This window comes from Pelodiscus sinensis, chromosome 1 (assembly GCF_052426305.1).
Source record: "Pelodiscus sinensis isolate ZL-2025 chromosome 1, ASM5242630v1, whole genome shotgun sequence".
Classification (NCBI taxonomy): domain Eukaryota; kingdom Metazoa; phylum Chordata; order Testudines; family Trionychidae; genus Pelodiscus; species Pelodiscus sinensis.
In genome coordinates, this window is record NC_143052.1 from 66,750,894 (window position 1) to 66,768,213 (window position 17,320).

General features: G+C 41.6%; 1 protein-coding gene and 1 long non-coding RNA gene across 3 annotated transcripts in view; one reads left to right on the forward strand and one right to left on the reverse strand.

Moving 5' to 3' along the window:
* The window catches only part of PTPRR (protein tyrosine phosphatase receptor type R), a 222,929-nt gene that overhangs the window by 174,031 nt on the left and 31,578 nt on the right, over nucleotides 1-17,320 (reverse strand). For both annotated transcript variants that reach the window (XM_075931784.2, XM_075931780.2), the window contains exon 2: nucleotides 15,562-15,866. In XM_075931784.2, coding sequence (XP_075787899.1) covers nucleotides 15,562-15,624 — 63 coding nt within the window. In that variant the 5' untranslated portion in view covers nucleotides 15,625-15,866. The remainder of the gene's footprint in view (nucleotides 1-15,561; nucleotides 15,867-17,320) is intronic.
* On the forward strand, nucleotides 3,841-9,270 carry LOC142826560 (uncharacterized). Its single transcript, XR_012900771.2, has 3 exons — nucleotides 3,841-3,930; nucleotides 5,779-5,874; nucleotides 9,061-9,270. It is a non-coding gene; the product is annotated as an uncharacterized LOC142826560 (long non-coding RNA).

Sequence of the window (17,320 nt, forward strand, 5' to 3'; positions counted from 1 at the left end):
AATATATTGCTCTTGGTCAGGTGTATACCTTTCAGGTGCACTTTACTATAGTGTTGTTTCAAACTGTACTATGTTCGAGTGCACTAGGAAACCTAGAGTACACACAAGTAGGGTCTTGCCAGACTAATTAATGTACAACATGGTGTACTTTAGAAATCACATCTCCACAGAGTATGTTTTCTCCCTGGGTAGTCAAGCCCTAAAACCTCACTTCAGCCAAGGGCATTTTGACAAATTGAACAAAAAGCAGTGCTGCTATGGCCAAACTGACAATGAAAAGTCAAGGATGGAATCTGCTACAACAGAAGAGCAATGGAAGGAAAGAAAAATGACAAAGAAAATAAAGACTAAGGCTACGTCTACACTGGCATGATCTTGTGCAAGAACTCTTTTGCGGAAGAGTGCTTGTGCAAAAACTCTTCCAGAAGAAAGCGTCTACACTGCATGCGCTTTTGTGCAAGAGCATCCGTGCCAATGTAGACGCTCTCTTTTGCGCAAGAAAGCTCTGATGGCCATTTTAACCATAGGGCTTTCTTGTGCAAGAAATTCATGTTGCCTGTCTCCACTGGCCTCTTGCGCAAGAACAGTTGCGCAAGAGGGCTTATTCCTGAGCGGGAGCATCATAGTTCTTGCGCAAGAAGCACTGATTTCATACATTAGAACGTCAGTGTACTTGCACAAGAGCTCGCGGCCAGTGTAGACAGGCAGCAAGTTTTTGCGCAAGAGCTGCCGCTTTTGCGCAATATCGCACCAATGTAGACACAGCCTAAGAGAAAAAATAAGAATTTGTCAAACTTGGACAATCACAAGTGGTCACAGCTAAGTAAGATTGGTGACATACAATAAATTACCGAGCCTAGGAAAGGTTATAAATTTTCAAATTTAGAAGCAGGTACATATTTTTAAAAACATTTAATGATTTTCCAAGAGATCGAACAGCTGTGTACTCGGAGTACCAGAGATATTATGGATTCCTCTCATTATTTTACATTTAACCAAAAAACATTATTTTATTCTGGGCAAATAAAAATGTCTTATTGGAATAAGCCCTAATTATAGCCTGGTACACTATTCACAGGGCTGAGTTTGCAAAATATTGTCTTTTTTGTAAGTTATTAGCAAGGAGATAATAGCCTCCAATTAAATTGTTTGTTCAAAAATTTTCTGAATATTTTATGGAAACACCTCAATGAAGTGTTTAGTTTGGCTATTGCTTTGAATACTCCAAATCTCAGTTGTTTTGACCAGTCTGATAATGTTTCTAATTCCTGAGTAGTGGAATGAAACTCCTAGAATCAGACTTAACTTGCCAGTGTAGACACAGCCACTAAGTATTCCGGAAAATCAGCCACTTTTCCGGAAAAACTTGCCAGCTGTCTACACTGGCCGCTTGAATTTCCGCAAAAGCACTGACGATCTAATGTAAAATCATCAGTGCTTTTCTGGAAAAACTATGCTTCTCCTGTTCAGGCAAAAGTCTTTTTCCGGAAAACTGTTCCGGAAAAGGGCCAGTGTAGACAGCACAGTAGTGTTTTCCACAAAAAAGCCCCGATCGCGAAAATGACGATCGGGGCTTTTTTGCGGAAAAGCGCGTCTAGATTGGCCACGGATGCTTTTCCGGAAAAAAGTGCTTTTCCAGAAAAGCGTCCTGCCAATCTAGACGCGCTTTTCCGAAAATGTTTTTATGGAAAACTTTTCCGTTAAAAGCATTTCCGGAAAATCATGCCAGTGTAGACATAGCCACTGTGAAAAACAATTGCAAATTCATCATGATTTGCTTTGTGACTATTCTACAATATGTGCATAAAATTCACTGTTCTGGCTATTCCTTTCTGTAGCAAGGTGGAAGTGGAGCCCCTCAGGTTTCTGCCCCTGCTCCCTCACAAATCAATCAGGAACATCTCAGCTTGATGCTGTTTCTCACCATCATCTTATTATCTGCATACTGGTTTTTCCATAGCCAAAATTTCATCACCAGAGGGCTGGGCCAGCTCCTACTCTCTACATGCCTGGCCTCTCTTTTCCTCACTGTTGGCTTCTTGTCTCCCAGCCTTATAGCTCCTGGCTTAGTAGACTGGCAGCTGTTTCTCCTTGCCAGACAGAGACAGGGCTGTTCAACCAGCTCCAATCCATTCCCCAAGATTGAGGCTGGAGCAGCAGGGGGTTGATTAATCCTTCCTTACTCAGCACCCTGTCACACTCCCAATGGACTGAGAGTCAAAGAAGGTAAAGTAGTAAAAACACAGCTAAAATGAATTTGTTAAAATAAATCAAGGTTTGCTTTTCTCTCTTTTGCATGTGTGTGGCATGCTCACACATGCAACATTCACCTATTTCTGCTTCATAGATATTAAGGCCAGGAAACCATTTTGATGAGTTGGCCTGATCTCCCATTGTTCTTTTTATTACCGTACATGCACTACAGTAGTTTGAAATATGGCAATGTGGATGCTTTTTTGCTACACATTTTTCTTGATGAAGCCTACATCATACTACAATATCCATTACCAATAAATGTATATAATTTTCACTGAGCAGATAAATTGAAATAAAAGTCCACAACTATTCTAGCAATGTTCTCTGTGTATTTTTAGTAAATCACACCTGCAGCCTTCTAAAATTAAATCAGTACTTAAAGTTGCCTGATACCAGACTAACTTTTTCTAATAGCCACCCTGGCTTTCAATTAAGAATCAAAGAGCCAAGAACTGATGAGCAGGGATGTCATAAATCATTTATGGACATCCTTTCTTCTTTTATGTAGGGTACATTTATTATTCTACTTTATGCTTCCATATGTTTTCTAATTAATTCATTATTGAAAGACTCATGTTACAGTTATTTCATAAAGGTTATATCCATTTTCAGAGAAAGTCTCAGCAATTCCATTTGAAATCTAAACATTCAATGACTCCTAAATTTTAGTTGTTAGATTTCTAATATACCCATGTATTGTAATATTACAAGTCTATGATTTTAATAAGATATTTAGGAAATAAAGAAAACCAGATCCAAGCAGGCTTTTTTTCTATTTCTGAATATAGTATTTTCAGGTGAACGTTCCCTTGTTCTAATTTAAACTGAGGTAGGACAGCAGGTGCCAGAGATATTTCTAATGCTTCTCAGCTGTCCATTTGCTAATTACTAATATTACAGCAACCCCAATCAAAATTACAACCATATTGTGATAAGTACTATCCAAAAACATAGTGGCTATGTCTAGACTGGCATGATTTTCCAGAAATGCTTTTAACGGAAAAGACTTTCGTTAAAAGCATTTTTGGAAAAGAGCGTCTAGATTGGCAAGGACGCTTTTCCGCAAAAGCACTTTTTGCGGAAAAAAGTGTCCATGGCCAATCTAGATGTGCTTTTCTGCAAAAAAGCCCCGACCAAAAAAGCTCCGATTGCGAAAATGGCGATCGGAGCTTTTTTGCGGAAAACAAATCTCAGCTGTCTACACTGGCCCTTTTGCGCAAAAGGGACTTTTGCCCGAACGGGAGCAACATAGTATTTCCGCAAAAAGCACTGATTTCTTACAGTAGGAAGTCAGTGCTTTTGCAGAAATTCAAGTGGCCAGTATAGACAGCTGGCAAGTTTTTCCAGAAAAGCGGCTGATTTTCCGGAAAAACTGGCCAGTCTAGACACAGCCACCAAGAGTTCATTCTTGACTGAAGAGCTTACAAAAATAGCCAAGATGCACACAAAGGCAGGTGGTATAAAAAGCATGACTTGTTAAATAAATTAACTTGATTGCTTCTTTTTCTCATGCCAGTACAGATCATTACTGACCAAAGTAGGTAAATTCACATCTGTTTGCAACACCATTCCAGAGTAAGCCTGGGAAAGGGTACTAGAGAATGCTGTGTGCATTCTCTTTGCATATCATCTTCACCTTGAGACAAAGGCTTTCTGTTCTGTAGCATTTCCAAGGTAAGTTTGCCAGAAGAATGAGGCAATAGTTTTGGGCCATTCCGCTGCTGGCCCTAAATATCCATATTTTTGATAGCCTGTCAGCTAAGAGAATAATCTTCTATATGTTTGAGAGAGTTTGTTCATTCGTCTGTGTGTGTATACATCCCTGAGTCCATTTGTTCAAGAATTCCTCCTAAACGGTAACAGCAAACCACCAAATTTGGTTTGCAGCTTCCTCTTATCATAACTTGAAGCAAGGGAAGGGTTTGGTTGAGTCGGAACAATGAGATGTGCATAGAATGTACTTGATTTTCCATCAAACAGAAAGGTAGGAGTGTGATTGTTGTACCTCAGAATGCTCTCAGGCGGGCTGCAAGCACCCAGCCCCAGGGAACAGCCGGCAGGTGGGCTGTGCAGCCCCTGCCACCCTGTGCCAGCCATAGGGATCAGCCTCTGGGTGCCCCCACCTCCTATCCTGATCCCCCACAAACCTCCTAACCCCCTGCCCTGACTCCTGTACCCACCCACGCACCCACCTTCAGCCACCTGCCATGAAGAACCTGAGCAATGCCAAGTAAGTCTCCAAGTATAAATATAGTATTAATCAATTTATAAGAGTTGATGCACCATTGCAATGTGTGTACAGGAAATTATTAGCACCCAAACTGTGTTCTCACTTAGTCACTGTTAGATCCAGCATAAAATAAATCACATTTTTAGCAAATTGGTCAAACAATGCATAACTGTATAACCACTACAGCACTACCAGTTATAATAAAAATCTTGATTATTTCTGTGAAAGCAAGTTTTAAAATGGAGGTTATTCATATAATTCACCTCAACGAAAGGCTATTTTTTTATGTTCAACCACCACCATCAACACTAACAGAAGCAGGATAGTGGTATTCAGAGACAAGAAATCCACTAAATAGCAGTTTTGTTTGATTTACACAGTTTATCACATTATGAAAGTATTAAAATCTTTATATTGTCTGTGATCAGTCCTTCAGAGAGATACATGACCATTACCAAAGAAAATGCACATCTTCATATAAAGCAAGCATTTCAATGTTCTTCAACAGCTGATAAGGGCTGAAAGTGTAAAGTCTGTTTCAATTTGTATGCAAACAAAACACAGCTATGCTATACACTAACAGCCAGACCCTACACTTTCTAATGCTTTTATATTATTATAAATGCATCACGTGTAGCTACCATATTTTCAAGGTACTTTTATGATATATAGGACTACAGGAATTTTATCAAGTTGGTCCCAGACTCCCCAAGTATTTTCCGTCAGCTTATTGTGGAGCAGAGCCAAATAAGAATTAGCTACATTAACTTGTCAGTCATGAATGACTTTCAAAGGAAGGGCAGTGGAAGGGTAAAATAACTTGCTTAAGCACTTACAGGAACAAAATAAAGACAAAGATTCAGTACCTCTGTGCATACCTCCCTTGGGTACTCGCCATTCCTTTAACCATTTCACTCCTGCAGGGCTTTCAAAAAAAGAGATTTCAATGAACAGCCTCTCAACTGTGCAAAATTTCAAAATCCAGTATTGTTATTTAAACATACGTTGGCCACATACAGTTTGGTCACTCTCCATTATGTCACAGTGCAATTTGATCTTTGAGAAGTCAAAGTTTATCCTCAAGATTCTCCTCTATTTCCTAATCTTTGGCTTCTAGAACTCAAAATAGAATCACATTTTAAAGCAAAATATTGTAGGTTGATAGCTTCATAATACAGTGAGTATACAGGGCATTTCCTTTTTTTTTTTTAAAGTCATGCTAAATTGTTACATTATTAACTGTTAGAAATGGCTAATTTGTCTATGTGTGTGTGTGTATTTCAATCATACAGACACCTGTTGAGTGCCCTAGAGAAAAGTAACTAAAGTGAAGAAACTAAGGTAATAATACCAGAGCTGAACTGCCAGATCCAAGAAAATGTTTACTGGTAAGAAAAACATGTGCTGAGTGCCTCTCCTCTGCCTTTTAGGTGATGGTTTAAGGGAATTTGGGTTTTTACAAAGACAATTCCCTACGGCCTCCAAAATAGGTGAATATAAAACTCTGTCTTGCTTGTTCACTCTTCATTCCTCAAGTGGACCAGTGTGTTGTATATTTTTATTTGAGACAGATGGTAACTTTTTGTGGTGGGAGTGCTTTCAGGGATCTCATTCATTTGTGAATTAAGATGATTGGACATAGGCAGTGTGGACATAGGAATATGGAACCTCACACAGTAGGATGTTACCTCTCTTTTTCTGTTCTAGATGGTAGTGGAATCATCAGCTCTTGCACGAGAAACACTGAACTCAGATTGTGGTATATAGACAAGATAAATCAAATGAATATTCAAAATTATTTTTCAAGGGTAAAAGTCTGCCTCCACTGCCATGCAAAGTCCTCTTTTATAGTTTAGCAGTGTGATTCCAATCCACAAGAGATTTAGGGGGATAGAAGCATGTACACTAAACTGGGGCTCCTTAGGTAGAAGTTTGCAACAAGAAATAGACAAGACCAAGGGAGGAGACAGAAGATGTACCTCTTGTATTTACTCTTATAGCCAAATCTTCAGCCTCAACCCAAATATCTAGGGTAGGCACCAACTAGATGCACAGGTTCAGGAAGACAGGCAATCTACTGCCCCCTATTCTCCCAAAGACTACTGAAGTTCAATGGCTAAAATAGCCCTCTCTACCATTTGTATACCCTTGCCAGGAGTACTAAGGAAGAAGCAGATCTGCTGTCCCCTCCCTTGGCCTTGTTAGCCCCTACAAAGCTGCACACAGGGAGCCCCAGTGCAGTGCAAGTCCACTCTGTGCCCATTATATATACATATAGCTAATATACAAATAGCTAGTAATTAGGGTTGCCAGGTGTCCGTTTTTTGCCCGGACAGTCCGGTAATCGTGTCTTCTGTCCGGTAAAAAAAACAACACACAAAACAGAAAATACTGGACACGTAAAATGTCCGGTATTTTCTGTTTCTCAGATGGTAGGCCGGCGGGGACATTTTGTTTTGTTTTGCTCAACCAGTTTCTACCCCTACCATGTTCAGGATTTTTTTGTGAAGGTATTTGGCAATCCTACTAGTAATTACAGTCGCACATCACCTTTAAGAAAATTAAAATGCAAAATTCAAAAACAATCAGAGCCCCAATCTTGACATCCTTACTCAGTTTTCATTTAAATCATATTCATGAAAGTCTCCAACTAGCATCAGAAACATTTCTTAATAAGAAATGAAGAAAAGTGAAGAAGAATCTAGAAATTTTACATAAGATGCAATGCTAGGGTACTGAGAAAAAGATGACCACCATTGTCTCAAATTGAATTTTGCACAGAGAAAACAGAGAAAACATTCAGATTATTATGGGTAATTCTTTTTGGACACCCACACTAAGCTAATCAGTTAAAGAATACTGTGTTCTGGACTATTCCACTATTAACATTTTCTATAAGCATAACCTTCTATTAACATTTTCCAAGGAAGATGACAAATAAAAATAAGTGTGCTTTGTGGAGGTTTTAGTGCGTATTACTGCCTAAGAATCTTTTCTGACATCTTCCACAAAGACTGACAGCAAACATAGTGCCACAATAATGTTTCAGCATGCAATTATCCCTGGTGAAGCACAGAAGGGAGCAGAAAGCAAATGAGGACAACAAATATACTCTCCAAACTTCTATGTGCAAATAAAATCCAGAAGGACAGAGCTGGAGGCTATTAAGGGCTACTTGTAAAGCATGCTGCAGATATGTTATGTCTAGTACAATTACTCAAGAAAAGGATAAGTAATGGGGAGCATTAATCTTTCATTAGAGGATGGACTTAGGGATTGAGGACAAAATGTTTTGAAGGTTTGATGAAAAAGTATTCAAGCCTAAGGCAGAGAGATGTAAATGGACACACCAGGGAAGTGGTTACAATTACATGAGTGGACATGACTGATAAAATTGTCATTCTTACTGTATGGCTAACATGTAGTGCTCATTAGCAATTCAGCATTATAAAGAGGTCTCAGAACTTAACTATGTATTAGTGCAATATTTGTCTGACATTAAACAAACAAAGGACAAGAACATGATCTAAAAAATGGGGTATCCATTTTCCTTGGACTCATTTATTTCAGGGTTCACAAATCTGAGTCCTCAGAAAGCCTCCTGAAGAGGTCATTCTTGAGATGCAGTATTTTATTTATTACTCCCTTCACTCTTAAACTTGCACTATCAGGACTCAGATGTTAAGCGACATCTGACTTTGTCATGCTTCACAGGCTAGAGCTTTTGTCATGCTTCACAGGCTAGAGCTTGGCTTCTTGCCTTGCAGTTGGCCAAGTTGCTAGTTTATGGGTGACTTATTCTTCTGAGCACCATTGCACTTTTTTCTTTTCCATTCTACATATTAATCAGTTTTCACCCTCTGAGGAAAGTTCTGCCCCATTTTTACAGCTCTCTTAGAATCAGTGGACTTGGGTACTTTGCTGAGCAGAGGGACAGGATATGGGGAACTCCCCAGCCTGGAGGGATGGTGGGGGAAGGAGAATGCCCTCCAAAAACAGTCAGGAGAAACAATATAGAAGTGTTGCTAATTCTCATGATTTGATTGTGAGTCAAAAGATTTTGCTGCCTTCCAGAGGAACTGTCACAATGACACAATCAGCTCCTCTGATCTGGCAATTTTCAAGAGTGGGCAGGCAGAGCTATGTGTGAGAACTTTAGGGCTCAGGACCTAGGACTTATCTTGCCACCAAGTCTTGCATTCACACATAGCCCTATAGCAGAGAGAGGAGCAGCTGGAGGCAGGAAATGAGGGAACTGGTGCTACGGGGTTCCAAATAGAGAAGTCCTGGGAGGCAGAGAAGTGTTGCTGCTGGGTCAAGACAGTAATAGGAAATGGATAGCATTTCCCCTATCATAGGGGTGAAGAGATGATAAAAGGAGTCACCATTTGAGCAGCCAGAGAAAGGGGTTCTTTAAAGGTTGACTTCTCAACCTGGAATTAGTACACATGCATTGGCAGAGGAATAGAGGTGAATTAAAGTCAAAAGCAACTAAAATCCAATTTGATTTAAAAATTATAAGGGGCTAAATCTCAGCCTCTGAGGGCCTCACTTGTGATTTTTGATCTTTTCAGGTTGGCAATACTACACATATTGCAGTTGCATTCAAAAGCCTCAGCTGGAAACAGGGCCTCATTGTGCTCAGTGCTGGACACACAAAGACACTCTTACTGCCTTGAAGAACTTAAAGTCTAATTTAGGAGGAGATGTGACAAGAGAATGGTACAAACAGAAAGGGGAAGGAGAATGTCGGTAATCATGTCCATTCCTTTTACCAGTTCTGTAATAAATATGCTGACTCATTAGCTGGTACCTTTCCTCATCCCTGAATCAGCTAAAGTGAAACGGGGGGGGGGGGGGGGGGGGGGGCTCCAGCCTTCCCAGGGTGTCCTGGTGGCCATTCTGGGCACAACCAGGAAAACTCCTCTCCCTCCCGGCCTCCCCGGTGTCTTTAAAGGGGTTGACTCCAGCCACAATGCCTGTGCCAGCTTCAGGCCTGCCAGCCCCGAGCCAGCAGTCACTGCCCCTGACCTAGCAAGCCACCGGCAGCCAGCCCTCCACCGCTCCCCAGGACCAGTCCCCCAGCTCCCAGGAGCCTGTCAGGGGCTGCAAAAGGTGGGCGCCTTTCTGGTCTAGTGCGGAGATCATGGACCTGATTGAGGTTTGGGGGGAGACCTCCAATGTCCATGATCTCTGCACTAGACGCAGGAACGCAGCTGTCTACAGGAGGATGGCTGACAGCCTGGCTACAAAGGTCACATGCACACCCAGGAGCAGGTATGCATGAAAATCAAAGAGCTGTGGCAGGTCTATGACAGGGCCACAGGGGGCAGCTTCCAACCAGGGGCAGACCTACACACCTGCTCCCATTTCTATGCCCTTGACCGCATCCTGGGGGGTGGGACGGTCCATGCCTCCAGGTGGTCATCAACCCTGGGGCAGAGGGCCCTAACCAGGGCATCGAGCAGGAGGAGAGCCAGGAGCCAGAGGAGGCCATCATCACCATCCCGATGAGCCAGGACCCCCAAGCTGCCCCAGTGGACCTGTCACCAGTGTCCTCTCAGGCCAGGGAGGCAACGGGTGAGTGCCATCACTGTCCCCTTATGTGGGGGGTGGGGGAGGGGGGAAAACAAGGGACTAGGTGTGTGGGCCTTGCTGTCCACAGATCATGCAGCAGTCTGTGCATGTGCCATCCAACCCCTGGGCATGTGGCCCCAGCTGGCTGCCACACAGGGGCCTTACCCTGTTAGCCGCACACGTGTGTGAGTAGGCATGACATTCTCTTGACTCCGGGATGGGACACAGCAGGATGCCCTCCCTCCACAAGGCCACTCTACACAGAGGTAGGGGACATCTCCCCCCTCCCACCCCCCCCCCACACAAACTATATATATATATATATATATATATATATATATATATATATATATATACACACACACACACACACACACACACACACACACACACCAACCACAGGGGCATGGGTGTGGTCTCAAGGCAGCTCCCACTCCCGGGGATAGCAGGACATTCCGAACATGGCCTGTGTGCAAGCACATCGGCTCTGATGGTGCAGAGAATGGTCATCTTCACCTTGCAGAGGAAGCTGAACTTCACCCACTGTCCCCCCAGGGATAACTGACCAAATTAAGGAGCAGATATACATATACCAAAATCTATAACATGTACAAGAGATGGAAGAAAGGAAAGAGTGAATGCAATGACCAACAGCATTAGCTTTTCACCTCCAGAAACCTGAATGCAAACACTTTGTCGGAAACAAGTGAAGGTGTATCTGATCCGTCCCATCTCTAGTGGATATTTACAGACATCACAAACTCCAACAAATACCAAAATGCATTTGTTAGTCAGTCTGGGAGAGACTAATAGAATGTTAGATTTAAGATAGTTTGGCACAACACTGAGAAGACACCTATAGCCTCCCCCCCCCCCCCAGCTAAGCTGATTAATCAAAGCTATTAGTCCTTTACTTTTTCTTCCAAGTTCCCCCCCAAACAGGGTTTAAGTTACTCAGACATGTGCCAGAGAGCCACATCTTTAATAATAAAAAAGCATTTATCTATGTACTATTTCTGCCTTCTTTGTACTATATTGACCCTGGTGGCACTCACCTTGAGCATATACCTCATACATGCAAAACTCTGATCCACCACCTCTCAGTTTGGAGAATGAAGAGTGAAATGGACAGTCTCTCACACAAACACTGAAAATATGCTTTCTGTTTGATAAGTAAATAGCTTTTTCAGTTACAAGATAAACCATGATGAATAGGACTTTTAGTTGCATGAGAAACAAGTAATCCCTAACATCAAGCCATCAGTTGTTCTCATATGTTTTCTGGTACTGCTTAAAGGAACATATGGCCTAGTAGACAGAGTCTGTGAGGCATAGTTATACAACAGCCAAAGCCTTCTAAAGGCTCTTGTTTTGCTCCTATTGTTTCTTAAAAACAAAAACACTAGAAGCATAAGATAAGGCAAGCATTTTCCTGTGATAGAAAGCTTCAAGTTATATAACATTTACCCCTGGAAAATAGATGCCTCCTCTTCCTTCCCTAGATAAACATGCATAGCAATTTCCCCAGGTTCACTACAGAGATAACTCGTGAATGCAACTCCTTTATTGAGGGAGCCCCAAAACAACTCTCTTGCACACAGAATTCTTGGCTTCACAACATGCTTCAAGTAATCAGCGGTATGTGGGTGAAACTTTGCTTGTTAAATGGTCTCTTTCTAACAGAGAATTTCACCTACTAATAATTCTACATTCCTGCTATAGTCATTCTTCTCTGCCCCTCCTATGCAGAGAATGGAATTTAAATGGCTGAAATGTGACTGAATTTTGTTCCTTCTTCTCTGTAATAAGCTGTGACTGTATTGATTTAGTTAAAAAATAACCCCCCTTGCCATGATTTCTTATTCAATCACAACACACACAAGCTAACTGGATTACAGGAAGCATTAACACTAGCAATTGCCCTTTTGAGTTGAAGACCAGCAGCATAGCTACAGGCTGGAACAAAAAAAGATCAGCAAGAGCAATACCGCAAATATTTCTGCTTACCCTAAATGATCAAAATCCCAAAGATACAAAAAGCAGCACATGCTGATTATACATGGAAAAGGAATGCCAAAAATGTATTCAAAACAAACCAAATCCTTTTCAAATGTCATTAATGCAGAAACCCAGTTAGCATTAAGTTCACAGGAGAAAATTAGATGTGAAAAGCCCTGCAAATAGCTGATGTCCAATTGAATTCTGACAGGTACTCTGCAACAGAAGCGTTGCCCGATAGTAAAAGGCATCCTTCAGGAATATTCTTACACTTAATCCAACTGTATTTGGATGTTGAATCTCTTAATGCTTCTACAGAAAGAGAAATACTGTTCTGACTACCTCATGCTAAAAGACAATATTCAAATAATAGTGTCGGCCACACCCACAGAAAGCTTAGACAAGGTGGTCGTGGCAAAGGCTGCTCAAGTCACACTGTTGTGCCCAGAGCACAAATTATTCTCAATCACAATAGAAGCTCTCAAAACGGTGGTAGATTCTTTATTGCACAAATGTAGCCACAAGACTCCGGACTAAGGTCATGTACACTTAATAGGATAGTTACATAAGTTGTTTTTCAGGTTTTAGAGCAACTAGGACACCATCCATTTGAAAGCACAGGGTTCCCTCCAATCAGTCTGTGCTGTATCTCCGTCCTGATGTGAGACCTGTAAGTCGCTTAAAATTCATACAAGCTCCCTGTAAGGTTCTATCGCATTTTAAGCTGAATGGTACTCTATACATACCCGCTGCATTTAGATTAGCATGATTTTCCAGAAATGCTTTTAACGGAAAAGTTTTCCGTTAAAAGCATTTCCAGAAAAGCACGTCTAGATTGGCAGGACGCTTTTCCGCAAAAGCACTTTTTGCAGAAAAGTGTTCGTGGCCAATCTAGACGCACTTTTCCGCAAAAAAGCCCCAATCGCCATTTTCGCGATTCGGGCTTTTTTGCAGAAAACAAATCTCTGTTGTCTACACTGGCCCTTTTGCGCAAAAGTTTTTCAGAAAAAAGACTTTTGCCCGAATGGGAGCAGCATAGTATTTCTGCAAAAGCACTGACAATCTTACATGAGATCCTCAGTGCTTTTGCGGAAATTCAAGCGGCCAGTGTAGACAGCTGGCAAGTTTTTCCGCAAAAGCAGCTGATTTTGCGGAAAAACTTGCCAGTGTAGACACAGCCACCATGTATAGTGGGCTTAATTTGCTTACATCTGCATTGGCAGCTGCATCTGTGTGAGGGGATTTACCTTGGGAGGAAGACAATCAGTGGTGCCAGGCACCTGCAGGTTTGGGGAGGAGAAGGAGGATGAAGCTTTAATTCACAGCTTGTCTATGGGAAGCTTTGCTGGCTGAGGACACACTAAAACATCGTATCCATCAGCTGGCCTGCTATTCCTCCTGACCATTCCCTATTGAAACTGTACTAACTGATAACATTCCCCTAGTGAAGTAAAATGTTTTAGTACTTTAAGCTGCTCAAGCCCATTTCTGTGTGCATAGCCCTAGGCTGACTCTTATCTACTGAATGTGTTATATACCTAGCACCAAACTGGAGCTGCACATGATGCAAAGCAGCACAGAATCTGGCCCTTAGATGCCAATTCTCTGGACAGATATTCATAGCAATTGATGAATTTTAGACTGTAAACTTTCAGAATTCCAAATTAGCCCCTTCTGGATCTTTTCTTCCTCTTCTGTGATGCTAGCAGTTATCTGCACTCCATTTACCTCACCATTCATTCATCAGCATAACAACTCAGATGCACCTGGAGTATTTAGCAGGAATCCAATAGTCAAGAAATCTTCATTTTGAAACACTATGTGCCAAGATGGCAACATACTGTACAACAGAGTGACTTAAAAATACCCAAGCATTTTTAATCTAGCATCTTTCATAAAAGACTACTGAAAACAGTTTGCAGAATTAATCATATATTTGTTGTTACTATTAGTCATAAAGTTATAGCCAAATATCAATTAGCACTACAGACCAGGATAGCCACTGTGAATTGCTGAATTTTGTAAATTCGAAAATAAAGAGAAAATCCAGTCCCTCCCTTCTTGGTTAGATGGCATAGCAGCTTTGTCACAGGGTGGAAGAGTCACTATCACAGAGCTGTTTCATTGCCACTTTTGCTATCTGAGGCTTCTTTCTCCCCAGCCATGCTCTTGTGGAAATCCCCAGCAGATTGCTCAGTAACCCAAGGTACATCTACACAGCAGGGCTAAAGTCGAATTAAGCTACGCAACTTCAACTGCGTCAGTTGCGTAGCTTAACTTGAAATAGATTAATTTGGCTTTTGGCACCGTCTACACAGCAGGAAGTCGAAGGAAGAACATTCTTCCTTCAACTTCCCTTACTCCTCGTGAAATGAGTCGGAGTAAGAAGTCCTCCAGTTCACCATTATTTTAAAATAAAGGCTTGTAGCATAGATGGGCACTGTTATTTTGGAATAACATCTGTTATTCTGAAAAAACTCTGCTGTGTAGACATAACCCCAGAGAAAAAGATTGCTAATTTGCCACAGAGAAAAGTTTTCCACAGTTCTTAGCATCTTGTCAGGGGAGGAGTTTCTTTTTAACTCACCTAGCTGCTGCCTGCCAAAGGTTACATGCCTGAGTCTCCAATTAAGCAGTGCATGCTGCTTCATCCACAGGACAGAGGAATACACCAGTTAATGAATGATGCTCAGAATTCCTGATTGGCACATAGGAGACATGCATGTTCTAAAATAGCTGCTTTGTCATAACAATGGAATTATGCAACACGTTACCGAAGTGATCATCCATCCATCTCCTGATTATGTAGGATTATTCCCTAAAGCACTATTCTAGTGCTTTTTTCAAATTAATTTTAAAACCCACCGAACAATCGGTATTCTACCACTTTACTTGGTGGTAGAAATTCAAAGAGAGCAGAACAAAGAAAGGTATTCTGATGCAAAGACAAGTTCCCTACATAGGGCCAAATTCTGCCCTTTCTGATGATCTGCTCTATGACACAAACCATGGCAGAGCTTACTGAATGCTCTCTTAGCTACACAGCATGTTGTGCTGCTTAACCTATTTCCTCACAATCATTAACATGCACAGGTGTTCTCCTTTCTCCAGGTGTTCCTTTTGTTCCTCCACTATTTTACCCACAGAACAGAACAGAGAGAGAGAGAGCATTCCAGACAGCCACCCTCTTCAACACAGCTCACCTTCTGATCTCCTCCTAGGTCCTGTTCTGACTCCTTGTGTCTTCCCAATTACACCATTGGCCCAGAAATTAACACTAATAATGCCCCAGCAGAACGTGCTTAATTGATACTGCAGCAGGGTGCAGCAAGTTCCGAAGCAGGGTGCTGCTGCTACCACTCAATCACAATGAATTTTATTGAAGGAGGCGGCAAGTGGCAGCCATTAGACCATAGCTACTGCAGAAGAAATAAGAACTTTGGATTTCTCAGAGTAAAATGCATATGAAACAATATCAAGACCTAGAAAAAGGCACTTACCACAACAATCACAGTATTTGCCGGAACTGGGAGGTTTTCCACTTCCAGCTCTTGACCAGTCATAGCTAACAGATTGAGGGATGGCTCATAGGCAGGTCTAGGGAATGTTGATTTAACAATTATTGCAGGGTGCAGCTTGCTTATTTTTGCGTGTGAAGAGGAATGGAAATTGTGTTTATAAATCTTCTGGCTGTTTGTATCCAAACTTTTCTCAACACTTTGGACATGGTGATAAATAAATACAGGTTTCCCACTCTTTCGTTGGTGAATTGCCAAGAAGTGATCATTGTCTCCTGAAAAGCACTCTGTTGAAAGAATAGAGAACATCAGTGACTTAAATGAAAACAAAATCTCATTTGGTCATTCAGATTTATAGAGCCATCTGCTGAACTCAGTTGCATAGAGCTGCAACAGTAGCTGCATTGAAGACAAATTCTCCCTGTCACATTTTGACTTTGAAAATGACCACACAGTTTGTTCCTTGTATATCACATAAATGTAAAGACTAGAAGACTTACCCTGCATTGCCCAGGTCCTGGGGCAGCAAAGCCACATGGCCCGCCTGCCAGTTTCTCCACAGAGCCAATTCAGGGGTGTGGACTGCATAGCAGCTAGCAGCTGCTCCCCGGGGATGGGACATTTGCTGCCCCCCCCCCCCCCCGTGTTCATTCATGAGTAAAACTGTCCCCATGCTTGCTGCCCCTGTGTGGTCACTCATGAGTACAATTGCTTAACATCACATTGAAAGGGAGGGGTGTGAAAGAAGAGACAATCACATTCTACATACTTCCCATTGTCCTAGCACAACCAAACCCTGACCTCGTTTTACGTTATGATAAGAGGAAGCCACATACCAAATTTGGTGGTCTTAGCTCTTACTGTTTAGGAAGAGTTCTTGAATAAATGGACTCTCAGTAGTAGATAACACATTGGTTCTTGATCAAAACTGCTCAATCATCTTGTCTCATGGTAATTTATTTCTCATGTGTATTTAACACAGCAAAGTGGGAATCTCAAAGTAACATAGAACAACGGGGGAAGGATAGAGAAAAAGGAGAGAGATTTCAGACCGAAGAATGATATGGGATCTCCAAACTAGCAGGGGCTTTTTTTGAATCATGTGAAATCATAGCATCACTTCTCTTCCTGCCCATACCGTGTTGGTGAGAAAATGTAAAATGAGGGGAGGAGGGTCACTAAAGATCCCATGGCATTTTTTCAGAAGAGTGAAAATTTCAGTGCAGGTACCCTTCAGAGATTCCAGTTTAGATAATTACATTCTGTTGACCTAATTTCCTCAAGAAATTTCAACAAACCAAGCTGCAAATCAAGAACAGTATCCTCTAAGTCCTGTACTATTATTGCCACCCAGAGACTAGTGAATTTCAAAGGTGGTTGAAGCGATTCATATATATGTACAAGTATTACATGCATTCCTAGGGGTATTCTGCACCCCCAAAAAATTGTGCACACAAAATTTTAAAATTATATAAAATTCTGCAAACTTTGTCAAAATTACTCTGTATAATCTTGCCAGTTTAAATTATTTTGGTAATTTAGTGCAAAATACCTGCTAGCAAGTATGTATGTAACAATACAGACACACACAAAAATTCCCCCAGATAGTTAAAAGAAAATCCTATGACAACCCAGTTTCTGCTTCTCTGCCCCCTTTCTCCCAGAGCCCAGGGAAAGGGCCAGATGTGCATATCCCCTCTCCCTTAAAACCCAGCTATGTCCCCCCATCCCCCAGCCAAGA